Raw genomic sequence first — 24,111 nt, 5'->3', positions numbered from 1 at the left:
CTTCTCTACGGCATCTGCATGATGAATCAAGGGTGGGGACAGACAGCCCATCCCAGTATGGAGCGCATGTAGACCTATCATCTCATCATGCTAACTTTTTTTCATGTGATAGGTAGGCCTACATTTGCTGCAGCTACAGTAATATAAAGACAGAAAGCTGTGAAGAGACAGAATCATTAGATCATTTGTTTTGGTTCTATCCATTTGTAGCTTGTTTTTGGACACAGGTCCAGGAATGGCTAAAGGATTGCAATATTTACCTGGAACTAACCTTGCAGATAGCATTACTGGGTGATCTGAAAAGTCATAGTCAATCAATCAATAATATAATAATACTTTTAGCAAAAATGTTTATTTTTAATTCACAATCTGTAGAAGCAATGAGAATAGAAAGGTTCAGAACTTTTGTAAAACATCACAGTACGGTTGAAATATATATGGCAAATAGAAATCCCTATATGGATGGTGTTAAGAGATAGATGGGAGGTGTTGAATAGAGTTGAAGGATGGGACTAATAACAAATAACAACAAATAATAACAAAGATAGCTAATAATGTAAGCATACTGTGTCCATAATAAGTATATAGGTTGTATGTTGGGAGCTTTTGGGAAAGAGCACAGTTAGAAAGATATGGCATATAGAAGCAAACCGGATGGACATCATGAAAATGATCGGAGAGGTTGAGAGTAGAAGAAGTTCAGGAGCAATATTTTTTATTTTTTTAAAATATATATATATATATAATAGAATTATTGTAAAATTAACTCTGTCCATAAGGTGTAGATAGTAAGTATAGACCGGAAGTAGAGGCCTGGGCATTGTTGTTCACTAATTTACTCCAAGTAGGGAAAGGATGGTGAGGTTGAAAAGTAATAAAGGGGAGTATATATATAAAAAATAAAATAAAAATAAAAACATGGGGGATTGGAAGTGATGCAGACAATTACATTGATAGAAGATACAATCTATCTCCAATATTAAGCTGATCCATTCCCCCCGATTTTTTTTAAAAAAGATTATATATATATATATATATATATAAAAAAATAAAAAATAAATAAATAAAAGCGCGTCTAATTTACCCATCTCCATCTGGCTTTCGGGGTCACCTTATTTTTTATTGTAAAGATTGCAGCTGCAGAGTTTTTAAAACAGTTTATTACCCGAATATCGTTGCTTTAAATCAGTGCATGCGCGAGCATTCTCTCGCAGTCTTTCTCTCTCTCTCAATCAATTCCATTCAAATTGCATCCAAAATAGATTTCTAGATTGATATATAGCCCTATACAGTGCATTCGGAAAGTATTCAAACCCCTTGACTTTTTCCTCATCAATCTACACACAATACCCCATAATGACAAAGCATAACAGGTTTTAAGAAATGTTTGCAAATGTATTAAAAATAAAAAACGGAAATATCAAATGTACATAAGTACCTTGTTGAAGGACCTTTGGCAGCGATTACAGCCTCGATTCTTCTTGGGTATGACACTACTACAACTCCCCACTAACTACCGAATATCACCCTCCTTTCATGTTTCCCTCCTCAGGTCGGTGGTTCCTGGTCACCTGGCTGATGCCGTCCCCCGTGACACCCCTCCGACACCCCTGGACATCGAGGGGACCCGCGCCTATGCTGTTAAGTCGCTCCGGGACTCATGATGTCGTGGGGGTCAGCTCCAGTACCTGGTGGACTGGGAGGGGTACGGTCCTGAGGAGCGCTCTTGGGTCCTGGTGGCGGACATCCTGGACTCTAACATCATCCGGGATTTCCATCTCCGCCATCCGGACCGTCCCGCTCCTCGCCCTCGGGGCCGGCCCGCTCCTCGCCCTCTGGGTCGTCCTCCTGCGGCCGGAGCCGCGCGTCCGGGGGGGAGGGGGTACTGTCACGCCTACTCCTGCTCCCTCCCTCCGGCGCTCGACGTCACCGGTCTACTAGCCACCGGTCCTGGCAACCCACATTGCGCACACCTGGCAACCATCATTGCGCACACCTGCTCCCCATCATTACGCACACCTGGACTTAATCACCACCCTGATTACTCTCCCTTCATATAGCCTCAGTAGCCTCTGTCATCAGGCAGTATTGGTTTTGGTTACGTTCAGTACGCTTCTCCTGTTTTGTATTATCTTCATGTATATTATTATTAAACTCACCTTCTGCACCTACTTCCTGCATATACGTTACACTGTTCCAAGACAGGTGCATGATAATGGTCCATTCTAAATCAAAACTAATTTCACACATACATGATTTAGTTTATGTAAAGACAACATTAAATTAAGAATAGTCTGATGGGTGACAATATTAGCCTATCACTTGTGAATTATGTATTATCACTTGTGAATGATGCCCAAAGTGTGCAGTAAGGCAAGAGACAGTGCATGCCTTTTTTTTTTACTTTTTTTTATCATAGTTGCCTAGCCCATAGCCTATATGTTTTAATAAGGTTTGTATCAAAACTAAAGTGGCCAAATAATTTCTTAAAATTAAGCACATTAATCCGCTTTACAACCGGTATAGATCCTAACTGGCATACATAGGCGGCGCGTGAGTTTCAAGTTTGGGGAAGATAATTTTCACCATAGAAATGCACCTTTATAATAAAGCACATGCATAATCGTATTTGCGGTCAGAAAAGTGTTTTCCCGCTTATTTATTGCATTTTGGAACATTCGTGCTTATAGCCTACTGCTGTATGCGCATTGCTGTGCTTATAATGTGAAGAAATAGCCAAATAGTTTATCAAAATTTTAAGCTAAACGTTCTAATCTGTTGCATCAGTCGCATTGCTTTTAAAAGGTGGTTGTATTAATTTGGGATCTATTGCATCCCACAACTGTCCCAGCGTATGTTAGGAATATTTATTTATTGCACAGAAGGACAAGTTGACCAATAGAATAGGTCAACTTTTGTACTATGGGGGATAGTAGATTGACATAGGCTAGTGCTTTTGCTGTTCGTTAGGCCTACTCATCTTGCTGGCTGACGAAAAGTAGGCTAAATGTGGACAGTTCTTCTAACAACTTCAATATGCACCTTGGAATTCGATGAGGGACGCGCGCAGTTGCGTCTCCGATGTGTCTGTCTTCACTTGTAGCCTACTTCTTAGCTGTGAGAAGGACCCGATCACATGACCGGCATTGGCTAATAAGAATTGAGATATCTGAGAGAGCCATGTGAGTGAGATGTGCTTCGGAGCACGGCAGACGGGAGAAGGGAATTATATTGATTAAATTCAGCCCAAGGGCACAACGGCCACTTTGGCCGCAAAAGGCAATTGTCAAATTGTGAATGAGAGACTGATGAAGTGTGTGCAGCCTGCACAAGAAACAAATCAGAGCTCATGCCTTTCATGCAACTTTTTTCAAATCATCATTAGTCGCATCATGCAGCCTTAGAATACATACAAAATATAAACATATAGCCCAATGTTTGTATCACAACTAAAGTTGCATAAATAAATTAAGCATTTAGGGAGGATCTGTATCTTTGTTAACCGCTCAACACAGAATAGCTGTATGTGGACACTTCCTTGGAAATCGTTTGGAGAAAATATCCTTTTTATTTTATTCAGCTATGTTCAATTGTATTCTTCATACTATGAATTAAGAAAAAATAATTATATGGAATTCTAAGCAAATCCTATCTGCTAAATGAACTAGTGTAGCCTACAGCCATATGGCATAGCCATATCAGGGCCTAACATAAGGACAACTCAGAGTATGCTATTCTGTTCTGAAATATACTACATTTTCTTCATATCATGTTTCTTTAGACATGTCTAAAATCAATAATGGATTTATTGTGATGGTGTAGGCTATATTAAATGGATTTATTATACTTTTTTTAATGTAGATGTTCCAAAGGTCTGCATCAGTGGCTTGTAGGCTAAGCATGGAAGCCAGGAGATGCTAATGTGTTTATGTTAATTAACGGTCAATTACAGTGAGACCGGCAGTTATTTGCTTGACAATCACCGGCTGATGAAATTTCATGACCGCCACAGCCCTATCACTAATCTCTCTTCGTCCTCTGATAACAGCTTCTTAGGCCCATGGACTACCTTTCCACTCATCCGGTCTGCTAAAGTCATCCTCTGTACTTGAAATATCACAACTGCCTTCCTGACTGACATACCCTTTTTACATGCCTTCATGGCCTCCATATTTTTGTTATTTCTTTAGGTGCTGGCATGGTATTGTCACTGTAAGGACATGCAAAACTACTGTCAAGACTCAGATTATTGGTATTTGGTGTCACCTACTGCTTTTATTTTTCTAATGACAAATCAAATGAATGATCATTAATTTAACGCAACACAATTTGGAATCAATATGTTGCATCTAGATGATTAGATTCTGGTAGACACCACCAGCTAGCGAAAGTAACAATCTTAGTACACCTAGCTCCTATGTGTGTCCCCGTTTGGACTGATAGTCGCAGGGTCCTGGATTCGATTCCGGGGCTTCCCATCAACTTTTTATACATCAGAAGCGGGATGACACCAGCTGGAGCTGGGAGGCCATCAGAATTCTGATCGTTAACTGGGCTGGCAGGATGGATGTGGGTGAAGCGCAGGGACACCTTTTATGAAGAAATGTTGCAGTCATACTCTTAGTTCTGCAAGGACTACTACCATGTCAGAAGTTCGGGCCACTTGGCGTAATAGGACACCCAGAAATAGCACCTAAATTGGCTACAATAATATAGGCCACCAAATATGAATTAGTGATATTACTTACAAAACATGTTTAGGTTTATTTGACCGATAGCTATCCGAATGGAGAGCCATTATTAACTTGTAACACAGATGGAAGGAGCAGTATCTTTGCTTGATAACAAGCAAAAGTACACTGAACAAAAATATAAACAACATGTAAAGTGGTGGTCCCACATTTCATGAGCTGAAATAAAAAATCCCCCAATATTTTCCACATGCAAAGAAAGCTTATTTCTCTTTGTGCACAAATTTGTTTACATCCCTGTTAGTGAGCATTTCTCCTTTGCCAAGATAATGTGGCATATCAAGAAGCTGATTAAACAGCATGATCATTAAACAGGTACACCTTGTGCTGGGGACAAAAAGCCACTAAAATGTGCAGTTTTGTCACACAACACAGATGTCTCAAGATTTGAGGGAGAGTGCAATTGGCATGAGGACTGCAGGAATGTCCACCAGAGCTGTTGCCAGATAATTTAATGTTAATTTCTCTACCATAAGCTGCCTCCAATGTCGTTTTAGAGAACAACCGCAAACCATGTATAACCACGCCAGACCCATCCACGTCCGGCACCTTCACCTGCGGGGTAGTTTGTGTGGGAGTGGGCAGGAGTGCTGAGGAGTATTTCTATCTGTAATAAAGCCCTTTTGTGGGGAAAAACACATTCTGATTGGCTGGGCCTGGCTGCCAAGTGGGTAGGCCTATGCCCAAGGCCCACCCATGGCTGCACCCCTACCCAGTCATGTGAAATCCATAGATTAGGGCCTGATTTATTTATTTCAATTAACTGATTTCCTTATATGAACTGTAACGCTGTAAAATCTTTGAAATGTTGCATTTATATTTCTGTTCAGTATAGCTGGCTAGCTAGGTAAAGAAAGAATAAACAGAGATAGCTAGCATTTCTCTTCATTTTCCATTGCTAGCTTGGTAAATAATGATAGTATACCGGTTTAATCCACATGAAATCACTTTGCAGTGGATTCGTTCGCTAGCAAGTCGGGCTTTGCTGTCAATGGCTGTCACATTTACGTGGCGCGAATTGGGCACGAAGATAGCTACTGGACCCATAGACGGGTTGGTGGTTTAGCAACAAAACCGACACGGACAAAACAGACTGGGTTGGCATAGATTGTTGACATGTAAGCTATATTGCCTCCAATGTTTATTGAAAACATAAATACATTTGCACAATGAGCACTTGTCTCTCAAAAACATCATTACAGTTGTTGGTTAGCTAGCTAGCGAATTTTAACCCTCAACGTTCCACAATGTGGTGAAAATGGCAGCCATATTGGTCAGGGAGATCCGAACCAGGCATAATCCTGATTTTACTTCTGCAGAAAAGAAGTAAGGCGTGTGATATATCAGAAATTGTGTAATAAAATTGTCAACCTAAAATTGTTATTATAGTTTAAGGGTTTTATACCAATATAGCCTCTAAAATATGCAAACAGTCCACACGTCTCAATGTTTGTTTTCTTGGACAGCTGTGATTGCTATTATATGATGCAATGTCAGTATTTGTTGCATTTACAACTTGTCTGTCCTATCAACCGATTTCATCCAGTGTATAGCTGTGGATTGACAATTGTTTGAATGGAATGTTGGCATATTGGCAGTTCATTATAAATATTAATGGAATCATTCCTCTAAAACTGTCTGGGTAACTAACTCCCTGACCAGAATGGCTGACCTTTAGACCATAAGAAGGTTCATGTCTATTGTAGTATTCTAATTCCATGACTGGACCAAAGATTCATCTTTAATCTCTGGGCTGGGCAAGTTAGAGACATCAAAAGTTATGGTAGACTGCTAGAGGGGAAAACTGCTGGTAGGCTAGGAGAAAAGCAGGTGGAGTAAACAAAACAATGTATCTTTTAAGCAACTGTTTACATCAGTGTGGCCTAGGCCCTACGGAGTAGATAGACAATCATGCCAAACTAATTAACTTAAAACATTCATAAGCTCATTATGAATCAAGATCGTCAAACAAAATAGTCTGTAAAGTGTTAAGCTCCAAAGATGTAGCCTACAAGTATGCAGGTGAAAATCCCCACACAACACATTTCACAAGGGCAAGATGATTTATGTACTTATCGTTTTCTGGTTGCATGAGGAGTCCTGAGCTCTTAGGTCTAATTCTATTGGATTTGTGGAGTTATATCTACCACGAACAAAACTTGCGTTAATAGTTATAATATGGACAACATTCCTCTTAAAATTGTCATTATGAAGAGAAAGTCCCAAAAAATATTTGCCCTTGCCCTGCAAAAAGAAAATACATTTTATTAGGCAGCATTCTCATCTCACAGAAAAATAGCCATCAGGTGCCATCCAGTGGTGGTATTGTACAACTGCAGTTGAATCTAACACGGTTGATTGTTTCCTATTGTACATACAAATTCTGAAAATATTTTTGTACATAAACACTAAGACAACGCCACATTTTACAGTTACTGAAATTATGCCCGAAATGCAATCATAACCATTAATGGGTTCGTACTTTTCCGCAACTAAGTTCACCACAGGTTTCAGCAAACGTTTAAGCAGACGCATTCCTGAGCATTTCTTACCAAGATACAACCACACTCAAAATACACAAAATAGAAAAATTATAAATTCCATTCAATTAGAAAACAAAAGGTAATTCAGAATGAAAAAGCTATGAATGATCTGATCAGAGACATTTAAAACTCAGATGTTCAGTTAAGTTCAATTGCAGTTAAGTTTTAAAAGGGAAGAAGAAAAGTCAAAGGGTCTATAAAAGCAACATCTGAATTCACAAAGTTTTTGTGAGCAATATACATGCTGCAGACAGTTTCACAATACATCTAAACATGTGACTGGGAACTGGGTGTTCAGACCTCAGTAGCGGCGACCGAAGGCCCCGCCACCCTGCATCATCTGGTTCTGACGATTCAGAGCTCCAGAGAGGGACTGGGAGGTCCCTGTTGTCATGTAGCCTCCACCACGACTGTGGGTCAGAAAACAAGACACCATTAGGACCAGAATTGTCGTATGTCTCCTTTGTGATAGAAACATAGTAAATACTGCCATATATTTGAATTTACCTTGCCATTCCTCCCCGTGCCCCCATGTGACTTTGGCCTGGGATGCCCCCGTCTCGACCTGTTTGCCAGGTTCTGTCCCAGTCACGGCCCTCCCTGAAAGAAACCACAGACAGACAGTCAGTGACAAGCAGCTCATAGCACACCTTGGTATCCATCTGGTGAGAGGTAAATTTAAACTTGACAAAACCATCTAAAAATCAAACTGACCTCGGATTAATAGTACGCTTGTCATAACTTCCTGCTGCGGTCCAGGCGTCCCTCCCATGCCTCTCGGTACGGTCCGAGAAGTGCTGCTGAGGGAAGCATGATTAAAACCAAACAATCGTGTCACATTTAAAATGGCACAAAATGCTGTAAAACAGGTGGTACTACATGAACATCAACAACTCTCATATTGGTGCCTAATGGCATACATGAGGCCATGTCTCTTACTGTGCTATCCCGGTCTGCAACTACAGCCCGTGAAGTGTCCCTCCTACAGGAAAGATCACAGATTAAACATTATTAAACACAAACATTGATTATTGATCGAAACATGGCATACAACCACAAATTCATCACCAACAAGCAGTTGGCCATTAATACTACTTTTTACGTAAGTGTAAACATAAGCATCTATGATGCCTACATAACATAACAGACGCCATAAACAGTCATTACAACTGGTGTCAGCTCACGGAAAATAACCTTACTCAGCCTACTCTGTACCTGTCAATGACGGCATCGTCCTGGTAGCGTCCACGGTCCCGGTGGTCAATGTCTTGGTAGCGCTCCTGGCGACCGAAGTCTGAGCGCCCCCCATAGCGGTCATCCATAGCCAGCCTCTTGTCCTGCCAGTCGTCTTTCCTACAAGCAGCAGGTCTTTGTCAGTCGCAATAAAATATTCTCAAACCATGCACACCTTGTCATGACAGTCATGTACACTGAAGATCTCGATTAAGGCTGAGGTTGTTATGTGGCCAGCCATCTATTCTATTTTATGATAGAGACCTGGTAAGTCAAACAGGGGTACTGACGCAGTGGAGAGGGGGACAGATGGGGATAAAGTGTGTACCTGTCAATGTCGGCGTAGGGCCTCTTGAGTGGGCGGCGGTCCTGCTCAAAGCGCAGCTGCTCCTGCTGCCTGCGGAGCTCCTCCCTCTCCCGTTGGATCCTCTCCTGCTCACGCCGGCGCTCGTACTCCACACGCTGACGCTCACGCTCCAGGAACTCGCGCTCCATGCGGTCAAATTTCAGCCGCTCCTTCTCCACCTCCAGCCAGTTTCTTTTCCGCAGGAGGCGCTCACACTCCTCCTTCTCCCGGAACAGGCGGATACGCTCACGCTCAGTGCGGTTGTCTGCGCTGCCACGGTCTGGGCCACTGCCGCGCTCACTGGGCCAATCAGAAAGCATAGGAGATATTTAGTGGAATCACTTTGAATGACCAGTCTCTTTTCAAAACATTCTAACTGCTGTAACAAGCTAACAGAGTACAGACACATGCATACGCATGTGAAGAGACACACAAAGGTACAGATATGCACACACACATTGTAATATTGTTGTATGGTGGCATTAAACATTTTGTATTGTAGATATGTAGTGGTGTAATAATGTTATGACGTACTGTTTTCTCTTTTGTTTTATATGTAAGTGCTTTAATATGTTTGGACCCCAGGAAGAGTAGTGGGGATCCCTAATAAATACAAATACAACCTGGCTTCATTCTTAGCAATAAGGTGAAATGTTTTGCAGCTATAGTAACTCCTCACCCAGAGTGCCTGCGTCGCTCCACCTCCCTGATGTCCCTCTCCCGCTGCCGCCGTCTCTCCCGCTCACGCTGCTCCTTGATCTGGTCAAACGACAGGATGTCCTTCTCTTTGCTTGGGGACTTGCGGTCGCGACTCTTGGTGCTCTGTATTGAACAACACAAAAGCTCATGTAGCGTAACCATTTTTTCCACAAAAGTTGGAGGTGGAAGTTCAATAGATGGAGCATAGATGTCAGCGTTTGGGTATCTTACCCGGTCTTTGCTTTTGGCTTTCACGCTGATGACAGGCTCTCCCTTGGACTTGTCCATCACCACTGTCCTTTCATTACGTTTGCCATCTTTTCCGACTTCACCTTCAGCCTTTTCGTCCTTGTTGGCATCGGACCTGGAGAAAGAAAATAGTTAAAAACACGAATCTAGTATCTGATGACATACAGTAAGTATATAGCTTAAAGTGTAATGACTTTGACATGTTCTCAGAGCTTACTTGGAGTCTGAGGAGTGTCTCCTGTCGGTGCCAGACTTAGCGTCACTATTGTCAGCAGGCTTCTTCCCAGCAGGCTCGTTCTTAGCCTGGAACAGAGGTCGGAGGTCAAACAATGGTGAGACAGATTATAACGGCAGACCTGCCAACCATTAAGAATTTGTATGAGTACCACTTCAGCGTGGCATCACCACCTCCGGAGCCCCACGTCGGCACACATGCGAATCCCACACTGCTCAAATCATAGGCAAATGCACCTTTTTTAGCCTAATAATGTTGACAGAAGACTGCCTCAGTAGGAATGGTATGCTATAGACTTATGGGTACTTGGTAATTGGCTGCTTTTCAGTAGCTAACTAGAAATGTTTAAATGTACACATTTTCTGACAAGGTGGTGCTGATGTAGGCCTAAGGTTGGGTAGGGAGGGAGGTCCGGAGGGGGGGGGGGGTCAGTCAACTCCCCCCTCAGGGGGTTTGGAGCATTTGGCATTTTTGAAAAACCTGTAAATGCCATTTCCTGAAACCTAGAGTCTTGAGCTCTATTCGGACAGGATTAGTTTTACTGGGGGAGGTCGGTAATATAATTAACTGATTCGATAAAAACGCATATCAAGTGCAAGTGTGCTGTTTAGCTCACATCTGAAGGCTGGGGGGCCATTTAGGACGTCTTCTACTACAGATCGCTAAAATATCCTAATGATTATGATCACACTTCCTCAATTCAAATATTATGAAGACACTATACCAAAGACGGTTTGGTATGGTTGAAAGAAACTCCAGTTATCAGTGTAGCCTGGACTTATTGAAATATATTCACGCCTAGAAGAAAAAAACTTCCAGGCTTCCGTCATAACTGTCAACTTATAAAAACAAACAAAAAAAGATTTACAGGGAGCAGTTTAAAAAAGAAAAACTAATCCCGTCCGAATCGTTCTCTGGAATAACGGACATTCTGGGTTAATAAATACATAGCCAATGTTATCTAGTAATAATAGTCTCGTGCGAATAGGGTTTTAAATGATATCAAAAATTGTAGCCAATGATGATTCAAATTAATAGCCGCTTTATGTGGATAGTCTAGTGAAAATGTAAACTTGCATCATCTTAATTGAGTTAGTGGAGAAAATTCTGAATAATTCAATTACTGGATGCAATGTAGTCGTCTAGATTGATGTAGGCTATTTGGAATATGAAACAACTGAACTAGGCCTATATGAGCTGGTTTCAGATCTCCATCCCTGACCTAATCCATCAATTTAGGTCTGACTATTAGGCTTCTGTTGACATACAGCTATATCAACAGTTCTTGATCTGTCCTAACATTCCGTTTAAAAATTAATCGGCCTAACATAACTTTCTGTGAAGGACGGTGTTAGCAGAACAGCTCTGCCATTTCTGTTCCATCCACAGAGCGACACGCACTGAACTACCGCAACACTGCACGTTTCCTTCCTTGTCAATGCGCTCACGCCTACTACCATTGCAGAGACCAAAGCATGTGCGGGCAAGAGTGTTCACGCTTCGTTGACTAACCGCTGTAGCTAACTACCTTTGTCGTAATGATGCCTTAGCTAAGGAGCTAACTACAAAATAAGTGGTTGTGCGCTTGACTAATACATACAATTCTGTATTTGGCAAACAGTTCGTTCTCCATTTTCCCTACCCCTTTTACTCACACATCAGTGGTATCAACAGACGAAGTGGAAAGTGGCCATCCAGCACGAGGGAGGGAAATAGTACTAAGACTAAAGGGCAGGCCGGAGCGGAGAGCTAGAGATTTTCTCTCCTCGCCCAAGTCGTCTGATTGGCTCAGCTCCAACTTCAGACACTTGAGTCAAAAACCACAATGTGCCAACTAGAAGCCTATTTTGGGGAGTTTTTTGTACCAGCTTACTTTGATCTCAAATTGCGTGCATGGTACACCTAAAGCGTGCAGGTTGGCCGGTCTGTAACGGTCAATCCTCACTTCTCTGAATGAAGGCATCCCATACATTTGATAAAAATACAGGTGGTCTAAGAGGCCACTGATATAGAAGATGGTAGATAATGACCCTCACCCTCTCCACAGAGATCATTCTACCGTGGAGCTCGGTCCTGTGCAGGTGGCTGATGCACTTGGTGGCCTCCTCCGTGGAACACATGGTGACAAAACCGTAGCAGCGAGCCCCGGGGCTCCGGGCATTAGTCACCACTTTAGCTCCAACAACCTGATGTTGAGACGGAGAAGGATAGGACACTTAATTCATGGGCAGTGAAAATGTGTATGTGGGGTCCGAAAGTACAGGCAGTAAAGTACCATTTCACACCTACATCTTGCTCAATTACATTCATGCATGAACATATACACCAAAAAAGGGGTGGTTATTTTTTCCTCAGGATACTGACCTTTCCATACTTGCTGAACAGAGTCTTTAGATCAGTCGCTCTGGTGGTGGAGGAGAGGCCGCTAACCCACAGGTTTCTGCCACTACTAGCTGGAGCGCTACCTGTAGGGGCTTTCAGAACACAGCCAAACATGAGCCAAATGTACACAGACATTCAACTCAGAGCTGATTCAGCACCTCATTCAGATGTGACCATTGTAGGAAATTGCAAAAGACGTACTCACATCACATCCCAATTACAGAATGATACAGGATGAACAATGTTTACACTTACCCTTTTCATCTTTTGAGTCAGGCTTGCTACCTTTTTCCTCATCAGAACTAAAGACAAAGAGAACACACAATGAATATTTGGAAGTGAGAAGACCTGGGGGGAGGGGGCTCTCATCCAGATGAATCATACTTACCCTGTGCACACAGTAATTAACCCCAGCATATACAAAATTACAGTGATTTGGGTGTGTGTCAATGTTACAAGGCTGCCTTACATGGCCAAAGAAACTCCCAATACATTACTTTATGATGGTAAAGAGGTGAGGTAGGGGTGGGGAATGACAAAATGATAACTTGACAAATGCAGACCATTTTACCTCCAGAAGAGCACCAAAACTTGCTAAAATAGGAGCCAATGCAACAGAGATAGCCATTGTTCTAGTAGACAGAAAACAACAAACCTCTTTTTCTGATCATCGCCCTCAACAGAAGAGGACTCTTTCACTGCCGTTGATTCTGCAGCATTCTCTTCAGTCTTCTTCTCTTCCTCCTCACCCTCAGCTTTAGAGACCATTTCCGAATCAACAGCGCTTTCGGTTTCACCCGCGCCCTGCTCGCTTACGCTAACAGCCCGAGTGCTCTTGCTTTCAGGGTCAACTGCCTCTTCTGGGACATTTTGAGTGTCCTCAGTGTCTTTCGTTTCACTCGCAGTTAGCTTAGCAACGTCCATGTCGCTAGTCGACAGTTCAGGCTCCAAATTGATGGCCTCCTTGGCTTTAGTGGTGTTGCACACATCGTCTTCCTCGGCAACATTGACCATGTCCCCGATGGTGGCTTGATCTTCTGTCGGTGGCTCCTGGCGCTCTTCATTTAGCGGCTCAGATAAACAAGACCCGGCTACTTTCTCATTTTCTACGGATTTAACAGGAATAGAATGGCACAGAGTTTAATTACTTCTGAAACACAGCAATGGTTAACGTGGAACTGGCAAGGCTGGAAAAGGACGTGGCCCTCCGCTGTCATTGAACTACGTATACACAGATACACACGTAACAAGAGACTGGAAAAACCAAAGAGACTGACCAAGCAGCCTAACTCCTCATTCAAGTCGACCATTTCAGTTCACCTGATCCCTAGGCAGAAAATGATCTGATCTGAAGAAAGCCACAAGATCAGCAGAGGCTCCATGAAGGTCCATCTTCATGCAATTGCTGACTTCATGAGTGTCCATAATCTGGTAAGTGACAGCGAATTCAGATTTCTTTTGGTTTGTATAACAAGTCCATTAGTCTCATCTCCAGTGAGAATATTAGTCAGAGTCCTAAAAAGGCTTTTGAATGGTTGGTTTCAAATGATGGGCCTCAGTCTTCTCTTCTTGGTCTTTGCGTGGCAACCTAAAAACACTGTTACCTGCAACAACTAAACCTTTAATTACTGGCTTTGCGCTTCAGATTGTTAACCAGTTCTGTGTTAATAATAGGAGGGTGCCCAAAATAGACAGATTAATTTATCAGTATTTAACAATTCTAGTTAACAAGCGTCAACACACAGTCAGCAATTATCTTTGGATTTCCAGTCTCTTCCTGACCAACCACAGGCATGAATGTTAATCTAAAAGGACTTGCATACCGAGTTTAACACTGCAAAAAGAGTGTGCATTCATATCAACTTCCAACCCCTTTTCAACAGTACCTATTTCTTCCTTTGAGTCTTTGGGCTCCGGATCCTTCTCTTGAACCTAAGGGAATAAAAGGAAAATGTATCTAGTGTAACATGGCTCGGTACCTAACACAATTGGGGTTTTACAGTCTGTTTTCCTTCCAACTACACACAAATGATTATGAAATGCTGCTTGCATTTTAGTTCAACTATAACACTTTAGGTAATGGGCAAATTAGATCTTCCTTCTCTTCAATGTCTGCTAATTCAGGCTGTGCCTCCTAGTTTTAAAAAAGAGAAAAAAACAAGTGGGAGAATATTGGAATCATCATTAGATATGACTGTGCCACAATAGCAGCAAGTTTGTCTCACCTCTTCAGGTTTGGCTTCACTCATTGGCTCAGGAGAGCCAGAGACTCCATTGTGTTCATCTTCGTTCATGGCCTCTTCATCAGCCAGGATCTCGGGGTTGACTTCATCCGATGGAGAGTTCAGGACTTCATCTGTGTCGTACTCCTCCTCGGCTGGCATACTGTTGTCATTCTCAGCCTCATCAAGCACATTCATATCCAGGATGTCCATGTCCTGCATGTTGTCATCCTTGAATGGAATTATAGGAGGTGAATTTATTAACAGATTGTTATCCAGGTAGTGCATAGTGATTGCATTAGATAAAACCAGGTGATTCAATGGTAGACACTCACCTGGCCATCCCCCGAATCTTCCTCAATGGTGCAGTCCTCTGATTCATCGTTCTCATGTCTTTTCCCTGCAGACAAGATCGTAATTGGAATGCAATTGGATATCACGAAATTGGGGAGAAGGGGGTAAAACATTTTCAAGTCTCTCTAATATAAAATTACTCCAAGACATCATTGCTTACTTATGACCTTGCTCTCACTCCCTTAACATACCTTTGGAGGTCCGTTTAGCCAGTGCCGCCTTAGGAGTTGCATCGAGAACAACCGCTATCTCATCTGGGTTTCCACCCTCTTCTTCAATAGCCTGTGGAGAAATTGACATACTGAATTATTATAGTTACCTGGCTAGCTAGCCAACTACGTTATATCTGGTTTAAGGAGTTTAGCCAACTTGACTATTATCTAACACACGAATATGTGGTCAGCTACAACACAGTGCTAGTTAGTGGAAATTATGACTTACATAAACATCTGACCCGGAAAGCAAGCTTGCAGGCCTAGGAGCAGGCCTAGGAGCAGCGTTTCCCTAATCTCTCCTCCAGTGCCTACAACCTTTCAGCTTATTCGATGTATTTTAGTACTAACACATCTGATTCAAATGGCCAACTAATCACTAAGGCTTTCATTAGTTGAATCGGGCATACTAACTAGTTAGTTCTAGAATACGGAGTGGGGGTGCTCGAGGATAGGTTTTTGGAAAGGGCACCATGTGGCTACCGCGCCCGCTCACAAAGGCCTTGCCGTTCGGCTACGCAAGGCCATGGCTAGCAGATGTTAGTTTAATTTATTTGAAATAAATACACAATTTAGTTAGCTAGCTAATTCTAGTGGTTATATACATCATGCAACTAACGTTAACTAATGACGTGACATTGGTTCCAGTTCATTTTTGAATTATCATGATGCATAAACACAGCTAGCTACTAGTTAGCATGGCTAACGTTACCTTTTTCAGCCTCTCTGTCAGCGTACTCTTGATGCCGGTGGCGTCCAGATTTCGTCTTTTTAATTCTGCTTTCAAGTCAATGACTCTCAGCTCCGACAATTTGCGAATTGCTCCCTCAGGAATCTCTACGCCCCCTGCTTCTCCTGTCGAATAGTTTTCAGACATGATTACACAGAGAAAACGCTATTTTGTTGCAAGTACAGGTTAGCTAATCTCTTGCACGAAACAATCAGCCTACTGTTACAAAATGGCGTGCTATGAACAGGGACTTCCACTGCGCATGTGTTATCTGATTACCTTTTGTGAAAAGGGGCAGTGTTCTTATGAACGCCTAAACGTGCTCTTCTTCTTCTTCTTCTTCGAGTTTTATATCGAGCTACACGCAAAAGGTGTATTGTCGCCACCAACTGAACGGAGGTGCAAAAAATATATAAGACAAAAGTAAATTCAATACGGGGAAGCGAAAATGTACATTAATCCACACAAACTACAAGCCCCAAAAAATACACAGTACCAGTCAAAAGTTTGGACACACCTACTCATTCCATTAAAAAAAAACTATTTTCTACATTGTAGAATAATAGTGAAGACATCAAAACTATGAAATAACACATATGGAATCATGTTGTAACCCAAAAAGTGTTAAACATGGAATCATGTAGTAACCCAAAAAGTGTTAAACAAATAAAAATATATTTTACATTTGAGATTCTTCAAAGTAGCCACCCTTTGCCTTTGCCTTTTTTATTTTTTTATTTCACCTTTATTTAACCAGGTAAGCCAGTTGAGAACAAGTTCTCATTTACAACTGCGACCTGGCCAAGATAAAGCAAAGCAGTGCGATAAAAACAACAACACAGAGTTTCATATGGGGTAAAAAATACATAAAGTCAAAAAATACAACAGAAAATATATATACAGTGTGTGCAAATGTAGCAAGTTATGGAGGTAAGGCAATAAATAGGCTATAGTGCAAAATAATTACAATTAGTATTAACACTGGAATGCTAGATGTGCAAGAGATTATGTGCAAATAGAGATACTGGGGTGCAAAAGAGCAAAATAAATAACAATATAGGGATGAGGTAGTTGGGTGGGCTAATTTCAGATGGGCTGTGTACAGGTGCAGTGATCGGTAAGGTGCTCTGACAACTGATGCTTAAAGTTAGTGAGGGAGATAAGAGTCTCCAGCTTCAGAGATTTTTGCAATTCGTTCCAGTCATTGGCAGCAGAGAACTGGAAGGAATGGCGGCCAAAGGAGGTGTTGGCTTTGGGGATGACCAGTGAGATATACCTGCTGGAGCGCAGACTACGGGTGGGTGCTGCTATGGTGACCAATGAGCTAAGATAAGGCGGGGATTTGCCTAGCAGTGATTTATAGATGGCCTGGAGCCAGTGGGTTTGACGACAAACATGTAGTGAGGACCAGCCAACAAGAGCGTACAGGTCACAGTGGTGGGTTGTATATGGGGCTTTGGTGACAAAACGGATGGCACTGTGATAGACTACATCCAATTTGCTGAGTAGAGTGTTGGAGGCTATTTTGTAAATGACATCGCCGAAGTCAAGGATCGGTAGGATAGTCAGTTTTACGAGGGCATGTTTGGCAGCATGAGTGAAGGAGGCTTTGTTGCGAAATAGGAAGCCGATTCTATATTTAACTTTGGATTGGAGATTCCTAATGTGAGTCTGGAAGGAGAGTTTACAGTTTAACCAGACACCTAGGTATTTGTAGTTGTCCACATACTCTAGGTCAGACCCGTCGAGAGTAGTGATTCTAGTCAGGTGGGCGGGTGCCAGCAGCGTTCGATTGAAGAGCATGCATTTAGTTTTACTAGTGTTTAAGAGCAGTTGGAGGCTACTGAAGGAGTGTTGTATGGCATTGAAGCTCGTTTGGAGGATTGTTAACACAGTGTCCAATGAAGGGCCAGATGTATACAAAATGGTGTCGTCTGCGTAGAGTTGGATCTGAGAGTCACCAGCAGCAAGAGCGACATCATTGATATACACGGAGAAAAGAGTCGGCCCAAGAATTGAACCCTGTGGCACCCCCATAGAGACTGCCATAGGTCCAGACAACAGGCCCTCCAATTTGACACATTGAACTCTTTCTGAGAAGTAATTGGTGAACCAGGCGAGGCAGTCATTTGAGAAGCCTTGATGACAGCTTTGCACACTCTTGGCATTCTCTCAACCAGCTTCATGGGGTAGTCACCTGGAATGCATTTCAAATAACAGGTGTGCACTGTTAAAAGTTAATTTGTGGAATTTCTTTCCTTAATGCGTTTGAGACAATCAGTTGTGTTGTGACAAGGTAGGGTGGTATACAGAAGATAGCCCTATTTGGTAAAAGACCAAGTCCATATTATGGCAAGAACAGCACAAATAAGCAAGGATAAGCGACCGTCCATCATTACTTTAAGACATGAAGGTCAGTCAATACAGAACATTTCAAGAACTTTGAACGTTTCTTCAAGTGCAATCGCAAAAACCATCAAGCACTATGATGAAACTGGCTCTAATGAGGACCGCCACAGGAAAGGAAGACCCAGAGTTACCTCTGCTGCAGAGGATAAGTTAATTAGAGTTAACTGCACCTCAGATTGCAGCCCAAATAAATGCTTCACAGAGTTCAAGTAACAGACACATCTCAACATCAACAGTTCAGAGGAGACTGCGTGAATCAGGCCTTCATGGTCGAATTGCTACAAAGAAACCACTACTAAAGGACACCAATAAGAAGAAGAGACTTGCTTGGGCCAAGAAACACGAGCAATGGACATTAGACCGGTGGAAATCTGTCCTTTGGTCTGATGAGTCCAAATTTGAGATTTTTGGTTCCAACCACCGTGTCTTTGTGAGACGCAGAGTAGGTGAACGGATGATCTCCGCTTGTGTGGTTCCCACCGTGAAGCATGGAGGAGGAGGTGTGATGGCGTGGGGGTGCTTTGCTGGTGACAATATCAGTGATTTATTTAGAACTCATGGCACACTTAACCAGCATGGCTACCACAGCATTCTGCAGCGATACGCCATCCCATCTTGTTTGCGCTTAGTGGGACTATCATTTGATTTTCAACAGGACAATGAACAAAAACACACCTCCAGGCTGTGAAAGGGCTATTTGGCCATGAAGGAGAGTGATGGAGTGCTGCATCAGATTACCTGGCCTCCACAATCACCCGACCTCCACCCAATTGAGATAGTTTGGGATGAGTTGGACTGCAGAGTGAAGGAAAGCAGCCAACAAGTGCTCAGCATATGTGGGAACTCCTTCAAGACTTTTGGAAAAGCATTCCTCATGAAGCTGGTTGAGAGAATGCCAAGAGTATGCAAAGCTGTCATCAAGGCAAAGGGTGGCTACTTTGAAAAATCTAAAATGTAAAATATATTTTGATTTGTTTAACACTTTTTTGGTTACTCCATGATTCCATGTGTTATTTCATAGTTTTGATGTCTTCACTATTATTCTACAATATAGAAAAGAGTAAAACATAAAGAAAAACTCTTGAATGAGTAGGTGTGTCCAAACTTTTGACTGGTACTGTATATATTTTTTGTAGTTTGTGTGGATTCATGTTCATTTTCCCTGAACACACTGAACAGAAATATAAATGCAACAATTTCTAAGATTTTACTGAGTTACAGTTCACATAAGGAAATCAGTCAATGGAAATAATTAAATTAGGCCCTAATCTATGGATTTCACATGACTGGGAATACAGATATACAGTGGGGAGAACAAGTATTTGATACACTGCCGATTTTGCAGGTTTTCCTACTTACAAAGCATGTAGAGGTCTGTAATTTTTTTATCATAGGTACACTACAACTGTGAGAGACGGAATCTAAAACAAAAATCCAGAAAATCACATTGTATGATTTTTAAGTAATTAATTTGCATTTTATTGCATGACATAAGTATTTGATACATCAGAAAAGCAGAACTTAATATTTGGTACAGAAACCTTTGTTTGCAATTACAGAGATCATACGTTTCCTGTAGGTCTTGACCAGGTTTGCACACACTGCAGCAGGGATTTTGGCCCACTCCTCCATACAGACCTTCTCCAGATCCTTCAGGTTTCGGGGCTGTCGCTGGGCAATATGGACTTTCAGCTCCCTCCAAAGATTTTCTATTGGGTTCAGGTCTGGAGACTGGCTAGGCCACTCCAGGTCCTTGAGATGCTTCTTATGGAGCCACTCCTTAGATGCCCTGGCTGTGTGTTTCGGGTCGTTGTCATGCTGGAAGACCCAGCCACGACCCATCTTCAATGCTCTTACTGAGGGAAGGAGGTTGTTGGCCAAGATCTCGCGATACATGGCCCCATCCATCCTCCCCTCAATACGGTGCAGTCGTCCTGTCCCCTTTGCAGAAAAGCATCCCCAAAGAATGATGTTTCCACCTCCATGCTTCACGGTTGGGATGGTGTTCTTGGGGTTGTACTCATCCTTCTTCTTCCTCCAGACACGGCGAGTGGAGTTTAGACCAAAAAGCTCTATTTTTGTCTCATCAGACCACATGACCTTCTCCCATTCCTCCTCTGGATCATCTAGATGGTCATTGGCAAACTTCAGACGGGCCTGGACATGTGCTGGCTTGAGCAGGGGGACTTTGCGTGCGCTACAGGATTTTAATCCATGACGGCGTAGTGTGTTACTAATGGTTTTCTTTGAGACTGTGGTCCCAGCTCTCTTCAGGTCATTGACCAGGTCCTGCCGTGTAGTTCTGGGCTGATCCCTCACCTTCCTCATGATCATTGATGCCCCACGAGGTGAGATCTTGCATGGAGACCCAGACTGAGGGTGATTGACCGTCATCTTGAACTTCTTCCATTTTCTAATAATTGCGCCAACAGTTGTTGCCTTCTCACCAAGCTGCTTGCCTATTGTCCTGTAGCCCATCCCAGCCTTGTGCAGGTCTACAATTTTATCCCTGATGTCCTTACACAGCTCTCTGGTCTTGGCCATTGTGGAGAGGTTGGAGTCTGTTTGATTGAGTGTGTGGACAGGTGTCTTTTATACAGGTAACGAGTTCAAACAGGTGCAGTTAATACAGGTAATGAGTGGAGAACAGGAGGGCTTCTTAAAGAAAAATGAACAGGTCTGTGAGAGCCAGAATTCTTACTGGTTGATAGGTGATCAAATCCTTATGTCATGCAATAAAATGCAAATTAATTACTTAAAAATCATACAATGTGATTTTCTGGATTTTTGTTTTAGATTCCATATCTCACAGTTGAAGTGTACCTATGATAAAAATTACAGACCTCTACATGCTTTGTAAGTAGGAAAACCTGCAAAATCGGCAGTGTATCAAATACTTGTTCTCCCCACTGTACATCTGTTGGTCACAGATACCTTAAAAGAAAGGTAGCGGTGTGGATCAGAAAACCAGTCAGTATCTGGTGTGACCACCATTTCCCTCATGCAGCGCGACGCATAGAGTTGATCAGGCTGTTGATTGTGGCCTGTGGAATGTTGTCCCACTCCTCTTCATTGGCTGTGCGAAGTTGCTGGACATTGGCGGGAACTGGAACACGCTGTCGTCCAGAGCATCCCAAACATGCTCAATGGATGACATGTCTGGTGAGTATGCAGGCCATGGAAGAATTGGGAAATGTTCAACTTCCAGGAATTGTGTACGGATCCTTGCGACATGGGGCCGTGCATTATCATGCTGAAACATGAGGTGATGGCGGTGGATGAATGGCACGACAATGGGCCTCAGGATCTCATCACGGTATCTCTGTGCTTTCAAATTGCCATCGACAAAATGCAATTGTGTTCATTGTCTGTAGTTTATGCCTGCCCATACCATAACCCCACCGCCACCATGGGGCACTCTGTTCACAACATTGATATCAGCAAATCGCTCGGCCACACAACGCCAAACATGTGGTCTGCGGTTGTGAGGCCGGCTGGACAAACTGCCAAATTCTCTAAAACGACGTTGGAGGTGGCTTATGGTAGAAAAATGAACATTCAATTCTCTGGCAACAGCTCTGGACATTCCTACAGTCAGCATGCCAATTGAATGCTCCCTCAAAACTTGAGACATCTGTGGCATTGTGTTGTGAGACAAAACTGCACATTTTAGAGTGGCCTTTTATTGTCCCCAGCACAAGGTGCACCTGTGTAATGATCATGCTGTTAAATCAGCTTCTTGATATGCCACACCTGTCAGGTGGATGAATTATCTTGGCAAAGGAGAAATGCACACTAACAGGGATGCATATTAATTTGTGCACAGAATTTGAGAGAAATAAGCTTTCTGTGCGTCTGGAAAATTTCGGGGATCTTTTATTTCAGCTCATGAAACATGGGACAAAGAGTTTATTGTTTTGTTCAGGGTATAAACATTGCCACTCCTTTAGTGATTTGAAAACTCAAATACCCTGCTCAGGCAATACCCTGCTCAGGCTCTGGGGCCTGAGAGGGTTGGACTGCACGAGACAGTACTCCATGTACAGTGCATTCAGAAAGTATTCAGACCCCTTGACCTTTTCCACATTTTGTTACGTTACAGCCTTATTCTATAATGGATTAAAAGAAAAATCCTCATCAATCTACACACAATACCCCATAATGACAAAGCGAAAACATCCTTGAGATGTTTCTACAACTTGATTGGAGTCCACCTGTGGTAAATTAAATTGATTGGACATGATTTGGAAAGGCACACACCCGTCTACAGTGAGGGAAATAAGTATTTGACCCCTCTCAATCAGAAAGATTTCTGCCTCCCAGGTATCTTTTATACAGGTAACGAGCTGAGATTAGGAGCACACTCTTAAAGGGAGTGCTCCTAATCTCAGTTTGTTACCTGTATAAAAGACACCTGTCCACAGAAGCAATCAATCAATCAGATTCCAAATTCTCCACCATGGCCAAGACCAAAGAGCTCTCCAAGGATGTCAAGGACAAGATTGTAGACCTACACAAGGCTGGAATGGGCTACAAGACCATCGCCAAGCAGCTTGGTGAGAAGGTGACAACAGTTGGTGCGATTATTCGCAAATGGAAGAAACACAAAATAACTGTCAATCTCCCTCGGCCTGGGGCTCCACTCACCTCGTGGAGTTGCAATGATCATGAGAACGGTGAGGCATCAGCCCAGAACTACACGGGAGGATCTTGTCAATGATCTCAAGGCAGCTGGGACCATAGTCACCAAGAAAACAATTGGTAACACACTACGCCGTGAAGGACTGAAATCCTGCAGCGCCCGCAAGGTCCCCCTGCTCAAGAAAGCACATATACATGCCCGTCTGAAGTTTGCCAATTAACATCTGAATGATTCAGAGGAGAACTGGGTGAAAGTGTTGTTGTCAGATGAGACCAAAATCGAGCTCTTTTGCATCAACTCAACTCGCCGTGTTTGGAGGAGGAGGAATGCTGCTTATGACCCCAAGAACACCATCCCCACCATCAAACATGGAGGTGGAAACATTATGCTTTGGGGGTGTTTTTCTGCTAAGGGGACAGGACAACTTCACCGCATCAAAGGGACGATGGACGGGGCCATGTACCGTAAAATCTTGGGTGAGAACCTCCTTCCCTCAGCCAGGGCATTGAAAATGGGTCGTGGATGGGTATTCCAGCATGACAATGACCCAAAACACACGGCCAACGCAACAAAGGAGTGGCTCAAGAAGAAGCACATTAAGGTCCTGGAGTGGCCTAGCCAGTCTCCAGACCTTAATCCCATAGAAAATCTGTGGAGGGAGCTGAAGGTTCGAGTTGCCAAACGTCAGCCTCGAAACCTTAAAGACTTGGAGAAGATCTGCAAAGAGGAGTGGGACAAAATCCCTCCTGAGTTGTGTGCAAACCTGGAGGCCAACTACAAGAAACGTCTGACCTCTGTGATTGCCAACAAGGGTTTTGCCACCAAGTACTAAGTCATGTTTTGCAGAGGGGTCAAATACTTATTTCCCTCATTAAAATGCAAATCAATTTATAACATTTTTGACATGCGTGTTTCTGGATTTATTTGTTGTTATTCTGTCTCTCACTTTTCAAATAAATCTACCATTAAAATTATAGACTGATCATTTCTTTGTCAGTGGGCAAACGTACAAAATCAGCAGGAGATCCAATACTTTTTTCCCAACAGTTGACAGTGCATGTCAGAGCAAAAACCAAGCCCTGAGGTCGAAGGAATTGTCCGTAG

The 24,111-nt window shown here is 42.7% G+C and overlaps 1 protein-coding gene across 5 annotated transcripts; it reads right to left on the bottom strand.

The window, feature by feature from the left end:
• Window positions 1-5,844: 5,844 nt before the first annotated feature.
• On the bottom strand, window positions 5,845-16,217 carry LOC121533606 (scaffold attachment factor B2). Of its 5 annotated transcripts, none has more exons than XM_041839694.2 (18): window positions 15,939-16,215; window positions 15,206-15,296; window positions 14,996-15,060; window positions 14,664-14,891; window positions 14,325-14,370; window positions 13,094-13,544; window positions 12,694-12,740; window positions 12,421-12,530; window positions 12,093-12,242; window positions 10,039-10,124; window positions 9,804-9,936; window positions 9,553-9,695; window positions 8,856-9,173; window positions 8,510-8,647; window positions 8,234-8,276; window positions 8,009-8,094; window positions 7,802-7,894; window positions 5,845-7,704 (listed from the first exon to the last, which is right to left on the bottom strand). In XM_041839694.2, exons 1-18 carry the CDS (start codon window positions 16,101-16,103, stop codon window positions 7,596-7,598), a joined length of 2,502 nt encoding a protein of 833 aa, XP_041695628.1. In that variant the 5' UTR covers window positions 16,104-16,215; the 3' UTR covers window positions 5,845-7,595. The 5 variants fall into 5 exon arrangements, with proteins under 5 accessions (XP_041695628.1, XP_041695629.1, XP_041695630.1 ...); XM_041839695.2 differs by having other exon boundaries at window positions 8,009-8,091; XM_041839696.2 differs by having other exon boundaries at window positions 12,421-12,521.
• Window positions 16,218-24,111: the final 7,894 nt, after the last annotated feature.

The sequence above is a fragment of the Coregonus clupeaformis genome, unplaced genomic scaffold, assembly GCF_020615455.1.
Source record: "Coregonus clupeaformis isolate EN_2021a unplaced genomic scaffold, ASM2061545v1 scaf1131, whole genome shotgun sequence".
In the NCBI taxonomy this organism is placed as follows: Eukaryota; Metazoa; Chordata; class Actinopteri; order Salmoniformes; family Salmonidae; genus Coregonus; species Coregonus clupeaformis.
The sequence above is the reverse complement of the archived record's forward strand: the minus strand, read 5'-3'. Positions and strand labels throughout refer to the sequence as shown.

Excerpts from the sequence above, each read along its gene's own strand:
- LOC121533606 (XM_041839694.2), bottom strand. The coding sequence starts at position 16,103 with ATGTCTGAAAACTATTCGACAGGAGAAGCAGGGGGCGTAGAGATTCCT. Across the intron at positions 14,892-14,995 it reads AAGATTCGGGGGATGGCCAG|GATGACAACATGCAGGACAT; the intron begins GTGAGTGTCTAC and ends ATTCCATTCAAG. Across the intron at positions 7,895-8,008 it reads AAGCGTACTATTAATCCGAG|GGAGGGCCGTGACTGGGACA; the intron begins GTCAGTTTGATT and ends GGTTTCTTTCAG.